The 16,496-nt window shown below is 44.0% G+C and overlaps 1 protein-coding gene across 3 annotated transcripts in view; it reads left to right on the top strand.

Annotated features, from left to right (window-relative positions):
* Window positions 1-16,496, top strand: part of TAF4 (TATA-box binding protein associated factor 4) — a 94,138-nt gene that overhangs the window by 65,768 nt on the left and 11,874 nt on the right. For all 3 annotated transcript variants that reach the window (XM_056548973.1, XM_056548972.1, XM_056548975.1), the window contains 7 exons: window positions 1,817-1,939; window positions 7,047-7,136; window positions 7,254-7,487; window positions 12,904-13,051; window positions 13,174-13,288; window positions 13,377-13,546; window positions 14,608-14,738. In XM_056548973.1, coding sequence (XP_056404948.1) covers window positions 1,817-1,939; window positions 7,047-7,136; window positions 7,254-7,487; window positions 12,904-13,051; window positions 13,174-13,288; window positions 13,377-13,546; window positions 14,608-14,738 — 1,011 coding nt within the window. The remainder of the gene's footprint in view (window positions 1-1,816; window positions 1,940-7,046; window positions 7,137-7,253; window positions 7,488-12,903; window positions 13,052-13,173; window positions 13,289-13,376; window positions 13,547-14,607; window positions 14,739-16,496) is intronic.

Here is a 16,496-nt window from a genome sequence, read left to right as displayed (position 1 = left end):
TTTCACAGGTCTCAAGATATTCTATTTGCCCTCATTCTGCAATAATCCAAAAAATCAGAAGCAAGAAGTCTTACATAACCTAGATGTCAGAAGTTGTGTTATTCACTACTGGGAGACTGCAAAATCTTGGAGAAAAGATTCTAACCTTTTCATTCAATTTCAAGGTCCCAACAAGGGCAAGAAAGCTTAAAAAAAAAAAAATTCAATTTCTAGGTGGCTGAAGATAGCTATCCAGGAGGCCTCGAAATCTTCCGGTAAGCAAGTCCCTGAAGGTCTTCTTGTTCACTCAACTAGGGCGCTAGCGGTCTCCTGGGCCGAAAATGCCTCAGCCTCCATCGAACAGATTTGCAGAGCGGCAACATGGTCATCTCCGCATACCTTCTTCAACAATTATAGGTTGAATCAGGGCCCAAGTCCTGCAGGGACGTGTGGGAACTGCAAGTTCCTGCACTTTTTTCACAACAGGAACACCGTTCCCATTAGCAATAGTTCTGCAGGACCAGCCCTTGAGTAGAAATTGTTGGTGAGTTCCTGCACTACCCCCCAGAACTTGACCCCTGGGTTGAATATAACCTCTTCCCAAGATCTGTCTTTTGTCCGGAAGGTGTTGCAAGCTGTGGTCCCTCCCTAAAGTCACCTGTCATCTATTAGAGCTACAATGGGACAATCTCATGGTGGTGCGGTCATGATGAACTCATGAAAAACCAATTATCAGTAAGTAATAATTCCAACTCTTTCCACTGGAGTACCCCTTTAACTGCTAAGGAGGCTGCCCCCTGGGCTTTTCAGACTGCTTTACATATTAAAGGGAACCAATCATCAGATTATACCCTATATAACGCTTGGCAAAGCGTTATATAGGGTAAAATTGTTGTCCTCACCATCCCCGGGGGACGCTCCTGCCCCAGGGATGGTGAAGATATGAAGTTATAAACTAGTCCCCGCCGCCGCCGTAAGTAGTCACCTGGGCGGGGAGCTCTTCTCACCTACTCCCGTTCTTTGGCCGGGAGCGACGCCCCCTCCGCTTGATTGATGGGCCGCGTCATTGTTCCGCTCACTGAACAGACGGAGCAGAGTGATGACGCTGCCCATCAATCAAGCGGAGGGGGCGTCGCTCCCGGCCGAAGAACGGGAGTAGGTGAGAAGAGCTCCCCGCCCAGGTGACTACTTACGGCGGCGGCGGTGACTAGTTTATAACTTCATATTTTCACCATCCCTGGGGGCAGGAGCGTCCCCCGGGGATGGTGAAAATAAAGATTTTACCCTATATAACGCTTTGCAATCTGATGATTGGTTCCCTTTAACTAAAAGGCTTATATGTCAGCACTGGAAAGGACTATGGAGGCAGAAAAATGCCCAGAATCTTGATAAGAAGCCCTATCTACCCATGGGCTTATTTACACCCTTGTTTTTCCGCTAACAGGTCAAGTTAAAGTATACGATGTGAAAAAATTTCAGTATGGAGAGAGGTTTCTCTTTGGCACTTTCTCTATAAGCCAGTGTTTCCCAACCAGGGTGCCTCCAGCTGTTGCAAAACTACAACTCCCAGCATGACCGGACAGCCAAAGGCTGTCCGGTCATGCTGGGAGTTGTAGTTTTGCAACAGCTGGAGGCACCCTGGTTGGGAAAGACTGCTATAAGCAGTAGACCTCTCCTGCTTCTTGACTTTATGGGACTGTCTGCTTTTACATGGTCACCCATTATCAGAACTGACGAGCAAAAAAAAAATGTAACTTATCTCTGATTATCCAGAAGATTTACTGTTGCCTGTATGCATTATATTGAGTGTTTGACATATGCATTTATGTTTTCACAGGAAACTATGGAAAATGTGAAGAAATGTAAGAATTTTTTATCTACATTAATAAAGCTGGCTTCATCGGGTAAACAGTCCTCAGAGACAGCGGCTAACGTAAAGGAGCTTGTGCAGAATCTGCTGGTAAGATGTCACGTCCTGTGATCCCCCATGACTCTGTGACCCCCAACCTGCCATGTATAGCTATCAGGGCAAAGTCAAATTATCAGTATATACCCATAAAATGAATAGTGGAGGCATTAATGGATAAAAATAAAAAGTTGGCTATTACTGAATTGCAGTCATATAAAGTTGCCGTCATGTTGTTGCGCGGTAGGGGGTGGGTTAGTTGCTTCCTGGCGACAGACTATAGAGAGACAAGTTGGTGTGGAGCGCCAGGCCACAAGATTTTGATTTAGGTCTATAAAGCCGACATGTGCAATGAGACAGATTAACTCCTTAAGGACTTAGGACGTATGAGTACGTCCTAAGTCCGGTCCCTGTCTATAACTCGGTCTCGGCGCCTATTCACAGCCGGCACCCGCGGCTAATAGCGCACGGCCACGATCGTTCGGCCACACGCTATTAACCCTTCCGCATCGAAATTGAAAGTAAATGCTTTCCGGCTGCTCAGTCGGCCTGATCTGGGTTATCGCGATAAAATCGCGATGCCCCGATCAGCTACCCGGAGAGAAGAAGGTCCCTACCTTCTTTTGTCGGCGTCCCGGCTCTGATTGATTGCTCCATGCCTGAGTTACAGGCTGGAGCAATCAACCGCCGATTACACAGCTTGTTGCCATGCAACGGCAAGGCAACAATCTGTGTATGCAATCAGCCATTGCAAGCTCATAGGTCCCTATAGGAGCTATGAGCTCGCAAAAAAAAAAAAAAAAGTTAACCCTTTCAGGTATTCCCTTCTGAATTAAAAGTTTAAATCATCCGGCATTTCCTAGTAACAAAATAAAACTGTGTAAATAAAAATAAACATATGTGGTATCACCGCGTGCGGAAATGTCCGAATTATAAAAATATACCGCTTTTAAAACCGCACATTCAATGGCGTACGCGCAAAAAAATTTCTAAAGTCCAAAATAGCGCATTTTTTATCACTTTTTACACCACAAAAAAGTGAATAAAAAGTGATCAAAAAGTCTGATCAGATAAAAATGGTACCGCTAAAAAATTTAAGATCACGGTGCAAAAAATGAGCCCTCATAGCGCCCTGAACACAGAAAAATAAAGTTATAGGGCTCAGAAAATGACAATTTTAAACGTATACATTTCCTGCATGTATTTATGATTTTTTTTCTGAAGTAATTCAAAATCAAACCTATACAAGTACGTATATGGACCTACAGAATAAAGATAAGGTGTCATTTTTACCGAAAAATGTACTGCGTAGAAACGGAAGCCCCCAAAATTAAAAAAAACTTTTCTTCAAGTTTGTCGCACAATTAATTTTTTTTCAGTTTCGCTCTGGCTCCAGAAAGTTAAACAGATTTGTAAATTATTCTATTAAAAAAATCTTAATCCTTTCAGTACTTATGAGCTTCTGAAGTTAAGCTTGTTCTTTTCTGTCTAAGTGCTCTCTGATGACACGTGTCTCTGGAACCGTCCCAGTTTAGAAGCAAATCCCCATAGCAAACCTTTTCTAAACTGTGCGGTTCCCGAGACACGTGTCATCAGAGAGCATTTAGACAGAAAAGAACAACCTTAACTTCAGAAGCTCATAAGTACTGAAAGGATTAAGATTTTTTTAATAGAAGTAATTTACAAATCTGTTTAACTTTCTGGAGCCAGTTGATATATATATAAAAAAAAAAAGTTTTTTTTTTTCCTGGAATACCCCTTTCAGCACCTAGCCAGGGAGTGAAGCATGATCCCATTCTCGTAGTGAAGGTCTCAGACCATGACAGATCACAACTTTTTAAAATGTATGCATGACATGTTAAACAATGTTTTAAAGGATTCCTGTGATTTCAATTAACTTAAAAATTTAGCACAGTTGCATCAATAATTAAGATTGGTTGGGGGTATCAGTGCTCAAATTGTAACCGATCATTTATTATAGCCAGGTGGCAGCACGCTTCACTCCCTGGGTCGGTGCTCAATGCAGCAGACAGTTTTTATAGACTATAATGGAGCCCATCACCGGTAATAAGTGGCAGTACTCCGATCTGAAGACTCATGGTTGCTTCCACCTCACAGCTGCTTTAAAGGGGTACTCTGCTGCCCCAGCGTTCAGAACATTTGTTTCCGAATGCTGGGTGCGGCGGCAGGGGTCATGACGTGACGTCACTCCCCCTCAATGCAAGTCAATGGGAGGGGGCGTGGTAACCCGCACCCGGTGTTCTAAACGAACGCCAGGTGCTGCACAGACATTCAGCTGCAGGACCCCTGTGATCAGACATCTTATCCCATATCATTTTCGATCGGGGATAAGATGTCTAGGGGTGGAGTACCCCTTTGAATGGGTTGCCCAGGGAAAACAAACATTTTCTTCAGGGCTGGGCATCATGTTAGAATAATAAACATTCTATATTCAGCTCCTCTGGTCCCTCCTACCCCCAGATGCGACACAAACGCTTCTGTTCTTCCTCTGGTTCCCACTTCTTCCTGGCTCTGTGCCATCTTGCCACCCAGTAGCCTTATGTGTCCCATCTAAGTCAATGATTGACTGAGCAGACTGATCCAGTGAGATCGGGTCAGAATAGCAAACAAGCAAGATGATGTACTGGAAGCATTAAGAAAAGAAACTAGTGGGGCTCAACCCAATATCATAAAGGGTGCTACTCAGCAAAAGAACCAGAACTATAAATGGACAAAGAAAAAGAATTAGCTGATAGAGAAGCACACCTAGGTTAATTTAATGCAATTTTTATTCAGAAAAGTACACAAAAGAAGACCAATATACACACAAAAAATGGCCAGTCAGGACATGACACAAACAAGTTAAAAGCACTTAAAATTCTGGCTTCCATATGCCAGCGCACAACTTATGGGAGGGGCCATGAACCCCCTGTCCTATACCGACACTCGTCCTCCTTGATGATAAATCAATAATTCATAGCCTTAATGTCAAACAGTCTGGGTATGATGTGCTATTAGGAATAACCACCCATAGAAATATAAGATGGTAATGCAATAATAAAGAAAGTGACCAATGCCTGTGCAAAATAATGCAAAATAGCAGTAGAGAGATACCAAATAAAGTGCATCAGGTAAGGTAAAAAGTAAATCACAATAGCAAACAATTCTAGCTAGTGGGTGTAACCTGGTACTTATCAGAAATAGGTCATGACCAGAAGCGAGCGTCCCAGACAGGGATAGGGCTGGTGTAGAGGGTGATAGAGGAGGACGAGGTCACCCAAAGCCCCACGCGTTCCGTTGCCTTGGATGGCAACTTCCTCAGGGTACATCAAGGAGGACGAGTGTCGGTATAGGAGAGGGGGTTCATGACCAATCCCCTAAGTTGTGCGCTGGCATATGGAAGCCAGAATTTTAAGTGCTTTTAACTTGTTTGTGTCATGTCCTGACTGGCCATTATTTGTGTGTATATTGGTCTTCTTTTGTGTACTTTTCTGAATAAAAATTGCATTAAATTAACCTAGGTGTGCTTCTCTATCAGCGAATTCTTTTTCTTTGTTCATTTATAGTACTGGAAGCATTGGCATGATAACTGGGGGGCCCGGAGGAGGGGACTTAAACCAACAGTTAGGGCATAAGGAGATAAAACAAGACAGTGCCTTTCTTTACTTGGCCTCAGCTTGTAAACTTATATCTCGGCTGTTTTTACTTTGGGCCAAGTGGTCGTAGAGGCCGGCCAAGTCACAACTAGAAGTTGCAATACTACAACTCTCAGTATGCCAGGACAGCGTTTGGACAGCCAAGCATACTGAGAGTTGTGATTTTGGTGGCACCCTGGTCAGCAAACACTGGTCTAGACTGTTTAAACCGAATAGCAGCTAGTTTACTATACACTAGTTCTGCTGCAATTTTGGCGCACATAGTCACATACAGGACACCTGCCCATTCCTACAACGCCATACCTCTTTTCTGTTAACCCACATTCCATTTTCAAGTGAATATTTTATCCAAACTATTTGAGACATTTAGCTTGTTTCCAGCTGGAGCTGAGAGTTCAGAGCTACCGTATATACTCGAGTATAAGGCGAGTTTTTCAGCACGATTTTTCGTGCTGAAAACGCCCCCCTCGGCTTATACTCGAGTGAACTCTCCGCCGGTCTATCCCTCCATCAGTGGTCTTCAACCTGCGGACCTCCAGATGTTGCAAAACTACAACTCCCAGCAAGCCCGGCTGTCCGGGCATGCTGGGTGTTGTAGTTTTGAAACCTCTGGAGGTCCGCAGGTTGAAGACCACTGCGGCCTTCGTCATCATCCAGCTCCCCCCCCCCCCCTTTTTGTTTTGTACTCTCCTCCAGTCGGTGGGAAGTTAAGGTGAGCTGGTCCGGGCCATCTATGCTGCAGGGGACCGTCCGTGGGGAGGATTAGTCGTTGCGGGCTGTCCATTTTCACCGGGGGGGGGGGGGGGGGGTGCTCTTCTCCGCGCCTCGGGCCCGGCCCCGGAGTATTGACGTTGCCTTGACGATGCCGCACAGGCCGATGGCTGTCTGGGCATGCTGGGAGGTGTAGTTTTGCAACATCTGGAGGTCCGCAGGTTGAAGACCGCTGATGAAGGGATTGACAGGCGGGGGTCTGGATGATTACATGGGGGGGATGATGATGAAGGGGGGGGGGGATGATGACGAGGGTGATGATGATGGGGGTCTGGATGATTACATGGGGGGGGATGATGTATTTCCCACCCTAGGCTTATAGTCGAGACAATAACTTTTCCTGGGTTTTGGGGGAAAAATTAGGGGCCTCTGCTTATACTCGAGTATATACGGTATTTGTGTGTACATACAAGGGAATACTGCACGAATCTTACAGACTTCTGAGATCTTAAAGTGCATCTGTCATGTCTTTTAGCCTTGGTATACTAGCAGACCCTGTGCCACACCTCTCTGACACTTAGGCACTACAATAAAATCTTTTTTTATTTAATTGATAATAAAGCAACAAAATAGCTAAAAAAAAATTTAAATATTTAAATAATAATAAAAAAAAAGTATGCCTGGCTTTTCTCACCTACTAGAATGTGTCGCTAGGTTAACCAGGCTAAAAAAAGTAACAGATGCACTTTAGTATTAAAAATGCAAATACTATTTACGATTATTTTGTTCTGCAGGATGGGAAAATCGAAGCGGAGGACTTCACCAGTAGGTTATACAGAGAGCTAAATTCTTCACCTCAACCTTACCTCGTGCCTTTTCTAAAGGTGAGTTGTATCTAGTATTGATCACTATATTAGTAGTGTCTGCATATATAGACAGTGTATAACTTACTAATGACAGCTCTTTGTGACAACATATCACCTTATTTTTTGTCTTTACAGAGGAGCCTCCCTGCCTTGCGCCAGCTGACGCCTGATTCTGCAGCCTTCATTCAACAGAGTCAGCAGCAGCAGCCCTCCGTGCAGGCCACGACCGCCCTCACTGCAGTCATGTTAAATAGCTCTGTGCAACGCACAGCCGGCAAGACCACTGCCACCGTCACCAACACGTTACAGCAGCCAGTCATCAGCCTTGCACAAACTGCACAGGCCAAACCTGGACAGCCAACCCCACTGGTACGTAAGCCACGAAGAAGTAAAACGTTGTTAACCTACAGAGAGAGACCCTGTAAAATCTGATAGCTCTGAGAATAAATACTTAGAATCGGGAAATAAATGTAGGAAAAAACTAAATAGTTCTCAGCTCACCACCCACAATGGAAACAAATGCAGAAGGACTACGGCTGTAATGTAAGTCCTGGAGCACGGACTGTTGCGGGCCGCTTCCCGTATGCAGTAGAAGGATAGAAGAGGAGGTCCAGCTCTCAAGTTAGTTGCTGTTAAAACATAGCTTTTACTGTCTTAGATTAAAAACATGGAAACAAAAAACACCTGTGGTGCATTAAAAAAAACAGCACACCGACGCCTTTTAAGCTTAGGACAAGCTCTTAGTCATGGCGGAGTAACACCATACAGTGATGGTTTAAATACACTCATAGAAGAAATGAAAAGAATGACACATGAAAGCCCACGAGACACCGGGCAGCAGGTTCAGCTAGGGCTGGGCGGTATACCGGTGCATACCGAATACCAACATTTTTGTGCTGCACGATATGAATTTTAACCCATACCGCAATACCGGTTTGGCCCCTCCCCCTCAGGAATGAATGAATTATCAGCCCAGCGCTGCGCTCTCCCCATCGGGGAACTAATCATATGTGACTGGCGAGCGCTATTCTGCCCCCCCCCCCCCCCCCCCAATTAATTATCAGCGCCCAGCGCTACTACTCAGATATGTCACCCGCAAGCGCTGCCCTCCTGGTCCACCTGTTTGTTGCGGCCGCCGGCGCCGACACTCTATACCAGTGGTCTTCATCCTCCAGATGTTGCAAAACTACAACTCCCAGCATGCCCGGACAGCCAACGGCTGTCCGGGCATGCTGGGAGTTGTAGTTTTGCAACATCTGGAGGTCCGCAGATTGCAAACCACTGCTCTATACTGTATCCCTATGCCTGGGCTGCAAAAGGTAAACAAAATAAACTTTAACTCGCCTTCCCCGTTGGTCCGGACCAGCTTCCCAGGGAATGGAACGTCGGACAGCCGTCAGCCTATCACCGGCCGCAGCGATGTTCCGCCTCGGCCGGTGATAGGTTGAGCGCACTGTCATGTAAGAAGCCGGCTTCTTACATGACAGTGGGCTCAGCCTATCACCAGCCGAGGCGGAACATCGCTGCGGCCGGTGATAGGCTACCAGCTGCCGACGTTCACGTCCCCAGCGTAAGGCCGACGTCGGAACATGCGTTAGTTTATTTTGTTTACCTTTTGCAGCCCGGGCATAGGGATACAGTATAGGGATACCGGACAGTAAAGAGAGTGTCAGCGCCGGCGGCCGCAACAAACAGGAGGACGAGGAGGGCAGCGCTTGCGGGGGACGTGAGTAGTACCCCGATGGGGACAGTGCAGCGCTGGGCTAATAATTGATTATGGGGGAGGGGGAATACCGTTATACTGTGGAACCGCCATAAGTTACAAAAATACCGCGATACACATATTTGGCCATACTGCCCAGCCCTAGGTTCAGCGTGTGACGACAGATCCGGTCATTTTCAGCTGCAGCACACACAAAGCCTGGTATGGATATTGGTGCCACAGCTGGATAAACAGGGCTGCAGTAACCCATAGCAACATTACATGAAAAAGAAACGGATATAGTCAGTAAGAAAAAAAAGTGAGTCCAGAGTATCAAAGTACACACACATGCACATGGGCAGACATTAATATAAGTACGAAATAGAAGTAAGTACATAAATAGAAGTGTGTAGTTAATCGTTATACGATCTAGTTTGGCAGTAACTATGTAAGTATATCGTGTAATGTCTTCTGTGCCGACAGTTTAGCTTAGATATGGTTATAATAAAACGTAAAGATGAAAAAACTAAGAAATGATATAATAAATAAAATGTTACAGAAGATTGTTTAAATGAATCACAGAGAGTTATTATGTGTGTATATATCAAATAACCTGTTAATTTCTGTTATAAGCTGTATATCATGATATGTACAAAAAAATAAGGTAGGAAGCAAACTATCCTGCCAAACAAACCAGATAAAGTGTCCAACGAGATTATACATCAGTACGTTTTTGGTAGACAATTATATTGCAATTGCACACAGACACAGGAGTCGGCACTCCAACCCGGAGGAGTCTCAATCAGCAAGATACACAATGGGAATAGCGGCAGCAATTCATAAAGTGCAGGGTGCGTATTCAGAGAAGCACATAGAAAAATGATGACATCGCACTCGCCGCTGTAGTAGAGACAAAAAAGCCGGTTTATTCAAACTTCACAGACTAGGTGCTATACAAAGACGAGACGCGGCTCTTCCAAATGAATGGGCGACGGCTGTTGCGCGTGTGCGCCCAGGCACGCTCCCTCAGACCCTATCTTCTGACAAACCGGCATCACCTTAAGAAGTCTAACGGGATGACGTGCATCAGAGGAGGTGGCAACAAAAGTAGGTGCAAATTAAAAAAAAGCAAAAACTTTAAAATATGCAAACGTCATACAAAAACACTGTAATCCAGCCTTTCATTTAATCCGAGATTGCCGTGGGCATTTGTTTTTAAAATCCATTTTGCTTCGGCTCGGAGTAAGGCTGTATAATTCTTTCGATTCCATGAACGGCCAAATCCCAGAGAGAAACCCCTTTTGTGACTTGATTGAATATAGATGTTCTCTAAACCGTGTGTGTATGGATCTTTTGGTATATAAAAACGGCCACATGTACATACAATAGCGTAGACTACCCATTGAGTTCTGCAGGTTATTAGATCTTTAACAAAAATATCTACACCTCCAATTCGAAAGAACTTTTAGTTACAACATCTCTTAAATTCTTGTATCTTCTAAAAGCAAAAAGCGGGTTAAAGATCTAATAACCTGCACAACTCAATGGGTAGTCTACACTTTTGTATGTACATGTGGCTGTTTTTATATAGGCAGCACCAAAAGATCCATGCACACATGGTTTAGAGAACATCTATATTCAATTAAGTCACAAAAGGGGTTAATTATGCAGCGGGTTTTGATAGGCGAAAAGCCTTACTCTGCGCTGAAGCAAAATGGATTATCAAAACAAATGCCCACGGAATCTTGGATTAAATGAAAGGCTGGATTACAGTGTTTTTGTATGAAATTTTCATATTTTAAAGTTTTTGCTTGTTTTTAATTTGCACCTTCTTTTGTTGCCACCTCCTCTGATGCACGTCATCCCGTTAGACTTCATAAGGTGATTCCGGTGTGTCAGAGGATAGGGTCTGAGGGAGCGTGCCTGTGCGCATGCGCAACAGCTGTCGCCCATTCAGGATGGAGCCACGTCTCGTCTTTGTATAGCACCTAGCACCTTGTCTGTGAAGTGTGAATAAACCGGCTTTTTTGTCTCTACTAGAGCGGTGAGTGCGATTTCATAATTTTTCTATTCTTGGTATTATATTGCAATATTCGCGCTCGTGTTCTAAATAAAATTACATGTACAGGACACAAAGCCACCATAACATTCCAGTGATTATAGCAAATACATGGATCATGTCAAGAGCACATATATTCACTGAACAGGAGGCTTAATGGCTAATTGGTCAACAAACATACACTGTATATACTTAAAGGGGTACTCCGCCCCTAGACATCTTATCCCCTATCCAAAGGATAGGGGATAAGATGTCAGATCGCCGCGGTCCCGCTGCTGAGGACCCCCGGGATCGCCGCTGCGGCACCCCGCTATCATTACTGCACAGAGCGAGTTCGCTCTGTGCGTAATGACGGGCGATACAGGGGACGGAGCAGCGTGACGTCATGGCTCCGCCCTTCGTGACATCACGGCCCGTCCCCTTAATGCAAGTCTTTGGCAGGAGCCGTGATGACCGCCACGTCCCCTCCCATAGACTTGTATTGAGGGGGCGTGCCGTGACGTCACGAGGGGAGGAACCGTGACGTAACGATGCCCCTGTATCGCCCGTCATTACGCGCAGAGCGAATTCGCTCTGTGCAGTATTGATAGCGCGGTGCCGCAGCGGGGATCTGACATCTTATCCCCTATCCTTTGGATAGGGGATAAGATGTCTAGGGGCGGAGTACCCCTTTAATATTATAGTACTATGGTTCACCGTATAGACTGCACATAATCAAAGGCCAGAACTATATATAAACATGAATAATGGGTTCAATAATAAATAACTGGCAGATATGACTCATTTAAACAATCTTCTGTTATATTTTAGTTATATAATTTCTTTATTTATTTTTTCATCTTTTTACATTTTATGATGTCTCCTATCTAAGCTTTACTGTTGGCACAGAAGACATTACACGATATACTTACATAGTTATAACAAACTAGATCGCATAATGGATTAACTTCACACTTCTAATTATGTACTTACTTCTATTTCGTACTTATATTAATGTCTGCCCATGTGCATGTGTGTGTACTTTGATTCTCTGGACTCACTTTTTTCTTACTGACGATATCTGATTCTTTTTCATGTAACGTTGCAGCCCTGTTTATCCGGCACCAATATCCACACCATGTGTGCTGCAGCTGAAAATGACCGGATCTGTCATCACACGCTGAACCTGCTGCCCGGTGTCTCGTGGGCTTTCATGTGTCATTCTTTTCATTTCTTCTATGAGTGTATTTAAACCATCACTGTATGGTGTTACTCCGCCATGACTAAGAGCTTGTCCTAAGCTCGAAACACATCAGCGTGCTGTTTTTTAATGCGCCATAGGGGATATTTGTTTCCATGTTTTTAATGTAAGACAGTAAAAGCTATGTTTTAACAGGTTCATTCTTCCTGCGAACATGGAAAACAGAATTTCCGTTCCAGCAAACATCTGGCACGAAAATTCCCCCGTGTGCACAGCACAGCAGAATCCTGTTGAATTCAATGGGACTCTGCTGCAGCGGAATCTCTGCAGAATTCCAATGTGGAATTTGGCACGGAAATTCCAACTTGTAAACATGACCTTAGGCAGGATACCAAGGATTTTTGTAGCCAGTTATACCACTGAAAAAAAGATTTTTTGCTGGGCAAGGGTAAATGGCACATTAGCCCTAATGTATTGCCAAATCCTCTGCAACAGTTCCATACAACCCCCCCACCACCACCAAAAAAATTCTGGAAGTGCTGCTAAAGATTTTTTTTCTGCAAATTTCTAAAGATTATTTCTCTGCCAATGTCTGGGAATCTGGTTACTAGAAAGTTTTATGACATGTCTGGACTTCCTCATTAAAGTCAATAATAAAAATCTATTATAGCGACTATTCCCGGCCTGACAGCAGGTCTAATGACCTGAACTGACAGGATTTGCGGTCTTCGGCTTCTGGGATTTCTCATCCCGGCCCTAAAATATTTGTTAATTCAGGTAGGATGCCAGACTTGTGATGGTGTGTAGGGATCTGTGGCCTATTTTCCTTTTTTGTTCCTTGTAGGTAATCCAGCAGGCACATAAAGCAGGAGCAGTAGTACGGCCACCACAGGTCACATTGACCCAGACGCCCATGGTAGCACTTAGACCACCTCAAAGCCGGTTAATGGTCACTACACAACAACAGATCCAGTTAAACCAGCTACAGACGGGTGAGTCTTGACCCATTCACGTTACATGCGATTGTGTCACATTGTTCCAGACTGCCACCATTGTAGACTGGACATCTTGCACAGGTCTTGTAATCACCTTGTGTTTCTTTGTCTCTTCACAGTCCCAGTTGTAAAACCAACCATTGTAACAGGAAACAAAATGTTTCCAACAACGTCTGCGCAGGCAGCTGCAGCACAGAAGAATAAATTAAAAGAACCAGGGGGAGGGTCATTCAGGTGAGTGGAACCAAAAATGGTGGCACACTGGCTATTCATAACTGTTTCCTCAGGTATTATATAACCATCTTTTCTATTCCTTCCGCAGAGATGACGATGATATTAATGATGTAGCGTCTATGGCTGGGGTTAACCTGTCTGAGGAAAGTGCACGAATATTGGCCACAAATTCCGAGCTGGTGGGCACCTTAACGCGATCCTGTAAGGATGAAACGTTCCTCTTACCTGCAATACTGCAACGACGGATACTAGAGATTGGTAAACATTTTGTCACGTCTTATGGACACTACAAAGATTGACACTACTATCTGATTGGTTGCTATGGGCAGCTGCACCACTCTCCCTCTACACAGGTTTTAATAAATCTCCCACTATATCTATCTGAATCTGAGGTGCTGTAATGTGTAGACAACCCCCCAAAAATTATCCAGTTGGAGATTACAGACAGTTGTCCAGGATTAGCAAAAGAAAAACAAAATTGCTGACAGATGCAGGCCCAGTCTCCGGGACTCTCGCCTATCTTGAGATCAAGGGTCCTCTGGCTCTCTCTGGCCTTGTTGCTGTGGCTATAGGTGGTCTGGAGTGGAGTGTCTGTTTTTCATGTCAGGAACTGTCCAGAGCAGGAGCAAATCCCCATAGCAAACCTCTCCTGCTCTGGACAGTTCCTGACATGGACAGAGGTGGCAGCAGAGAGCACTGTGATCAGACAGAAAATAACTACACATCTTCCTGTGGTGCATACAGCAATTTACATACAGTAATTTACAAATCTGATTAACTTTTTGCCAGCAGTTCATTAAAAAATTTTTTTCCACCGGAGTACTATTTTAAGGAGGTACTCTAGCCCTAGACATCTTACCTCCTATCCAAAGGATAGGGGATAAGATGTCTGACCGTGGGGGTCTGGCCGCTGGCCTGACACCCCAGTAACCCGCTGTACGGAGCGAACTCCGCTCCATGCCAGATTATTAGCTACCCATAGACCTTAATGGAGGAGGGTATGACTACCACGGCCACCCGAAGCCTAGGACAGCTGGTGGTCTGAACATAAATATTCAGAACGCTGAGGTGCCGGCCGGAGATCACGGGTGGTTCCTGCAGCACAATACACAGGTGTGAACCCTAAACATATGTTTAATATAGACACATTTGTATCTACGTTATGGCTGTATTTTCTGGCTTAACTGGGGGCCTGATGGCCCAAACTGACAGTCAGCCATAATGTACATACAAAAATTCTACGTAAATCCAACCTGACAGAGTAAAATGCACTTTGTTGTAAGAAATGTTCCCTCATTTTATCCACTTTTTTTTTCTAGGTAAAAAACATGGTATTACAGAAATCCATCCTGATGTGGTCAGTTATGTGTCTCATGCTACACAGCAGCGACTTCAGAACATTGTTGAGAAAATCTCAGAAACCGCTCAGCAAAAGAACATTTCTCATAAGGTGAATTGCATACTAAAAGTAAAGCTTATGTATGTGCTAGAGACACTTCTCCACAGGCTAGGCTTAATAATACACCAATAGGCTTGGTGCATGAATCTATTAACATTTTTGGCTCCTCACTGCAGTCTACAAAGTGAATTGGGGATAGGCACGTCAGGCACTTACCTCAGCACAGTGATTTAACCCCTTAAGGACCAAGCGTTTTTCAGATTCGTTTTTTCCTCCTTACCTTTTAAAAATCATAACCCTTTCAATTTTCCACCTAAAAATCTATATTAGGGCTTATTTTTTGCGACATTAATTCTACTTTGTAGTGACATCAGTCATTTTACCCAAAAATTCACGGCGAAACGGAAAAAAAAAATCATTGTGCAACAAAATTGAAGAAAGAAACGCTGTTTTGTTAACTTTGGGGGCTTCCGTTTCTACGCGGTGCATTTTTCTGTAAAAATGACACTTTATCATTATTCTGTAGGTCCATACGGTTAAAATGATACCCTACTTATATAGGTTTGGTTTTGTCGTACTTCTGGAAAAAAAAAATCATAACTACATGCAGCACAATTATATGTTTAAAATGTCATCTTCTGACCTGTATAACTTTTTTTTTTTGCCACATATTGGGATGTATTAGGGCTCAGTTTTGCGCCATTATCTGAAGTTTTTAGTTGTACCATTTTTGTTCTGATTGGACTTTTTGATCGCTTTTTATTCATTTTTTTTATTATATAAAAAGTGACCAAAAATATGCTATTTTGGAGTTTTTTTGCGTGTACACCATTGACCATGCGGTTTAATTAACGATATATTTTTATAGTTCGGACATTTACGCATGTGGCAATACCACATATGTTTGTTTTTATTTACACACCTTTTTTTTTTTTTTTTTTTTTTTTTTTTTTTAAATGGGGAAAGGAGGGTGATTCTGACTTTTATTATGGAAGAGGTTAAATCACATTATAGTCCTCTAGTGGCTATATTACTGCATACACTGATTGCAGACACTGTTCAATGCATTGCCATGGGAAAGCATTGATCAGTGTTTTTTGCGCTTAATTGTTCAAGCCTGGATTTCAGACTTGGAGCAATCAAACACCGATCGGACAGCGGGAAGAAGGTAAGACACTTCCCGCTGTCCTCTCAGCTGTTCGGGACTCTGCGATTTTACCGCGGCGATCCCAAACAGCTCCACTGAGCTAACCAGCAGTGTATTCTCTCATTTTAGACGCCGCAATCAACTTTAATAGTGGCGTCTAAAGGGTTAATACCGGACATCAGCCCGATCGTCGGGTATTAGCCGCGGGTCCCGGTTGCTGATGACAACCGGGGCCCCACAGATACGAAGCGCGCTCAGCTTCTGAGCGAGCATCATATATCGGGAGCCGGCCACAGGATGTAAATATATGTCCGTGGTCGTTAAGGGGTTAAACATCAGCAATGCCTGGCAAATAACTTGAACAGAGGACCCTCTATTATTAAATCAGAATTTATTAATAGTATGTATGGAAGTGGATTTTCAAAAGTGGACAACCCCTTTAACGAACAATGCACAGAGTAAAGTTGCCATCATCACACCAGACTGCTCCATGCATTAGCAATGTGCCAAGAATTAAATAAGTGGTGATGGAAAGGGTCTGGACACTTGCTACCAGAACCCAAAGTACATGAATGTATAGAAAAGCCTTTAGGACCCTGTAGTGCATAGATCCAGGGTGGAAATAATGTAGCTCAGGAGTGGCATACCAGACTCCTTTTTGT

This window comes from Hyla sarda, chromosome 12, assembly GCF_029499605.1.
Source record: "Hyla sarda isolate aHylSar1 chromosome 12, aHylSar1.hap1, whole genome shotgun sequence".
NCBI classification, from domain to species: Eukaryota; Metazoa; Chordata; class Amphibia; order Anura; family Hylidae; genus Hyla; species Hyla sarda.
Note: the sequence above shows the minus strand (reverse complement) of the source record. Positions and strands in the feature narration are given on the sequence as shown.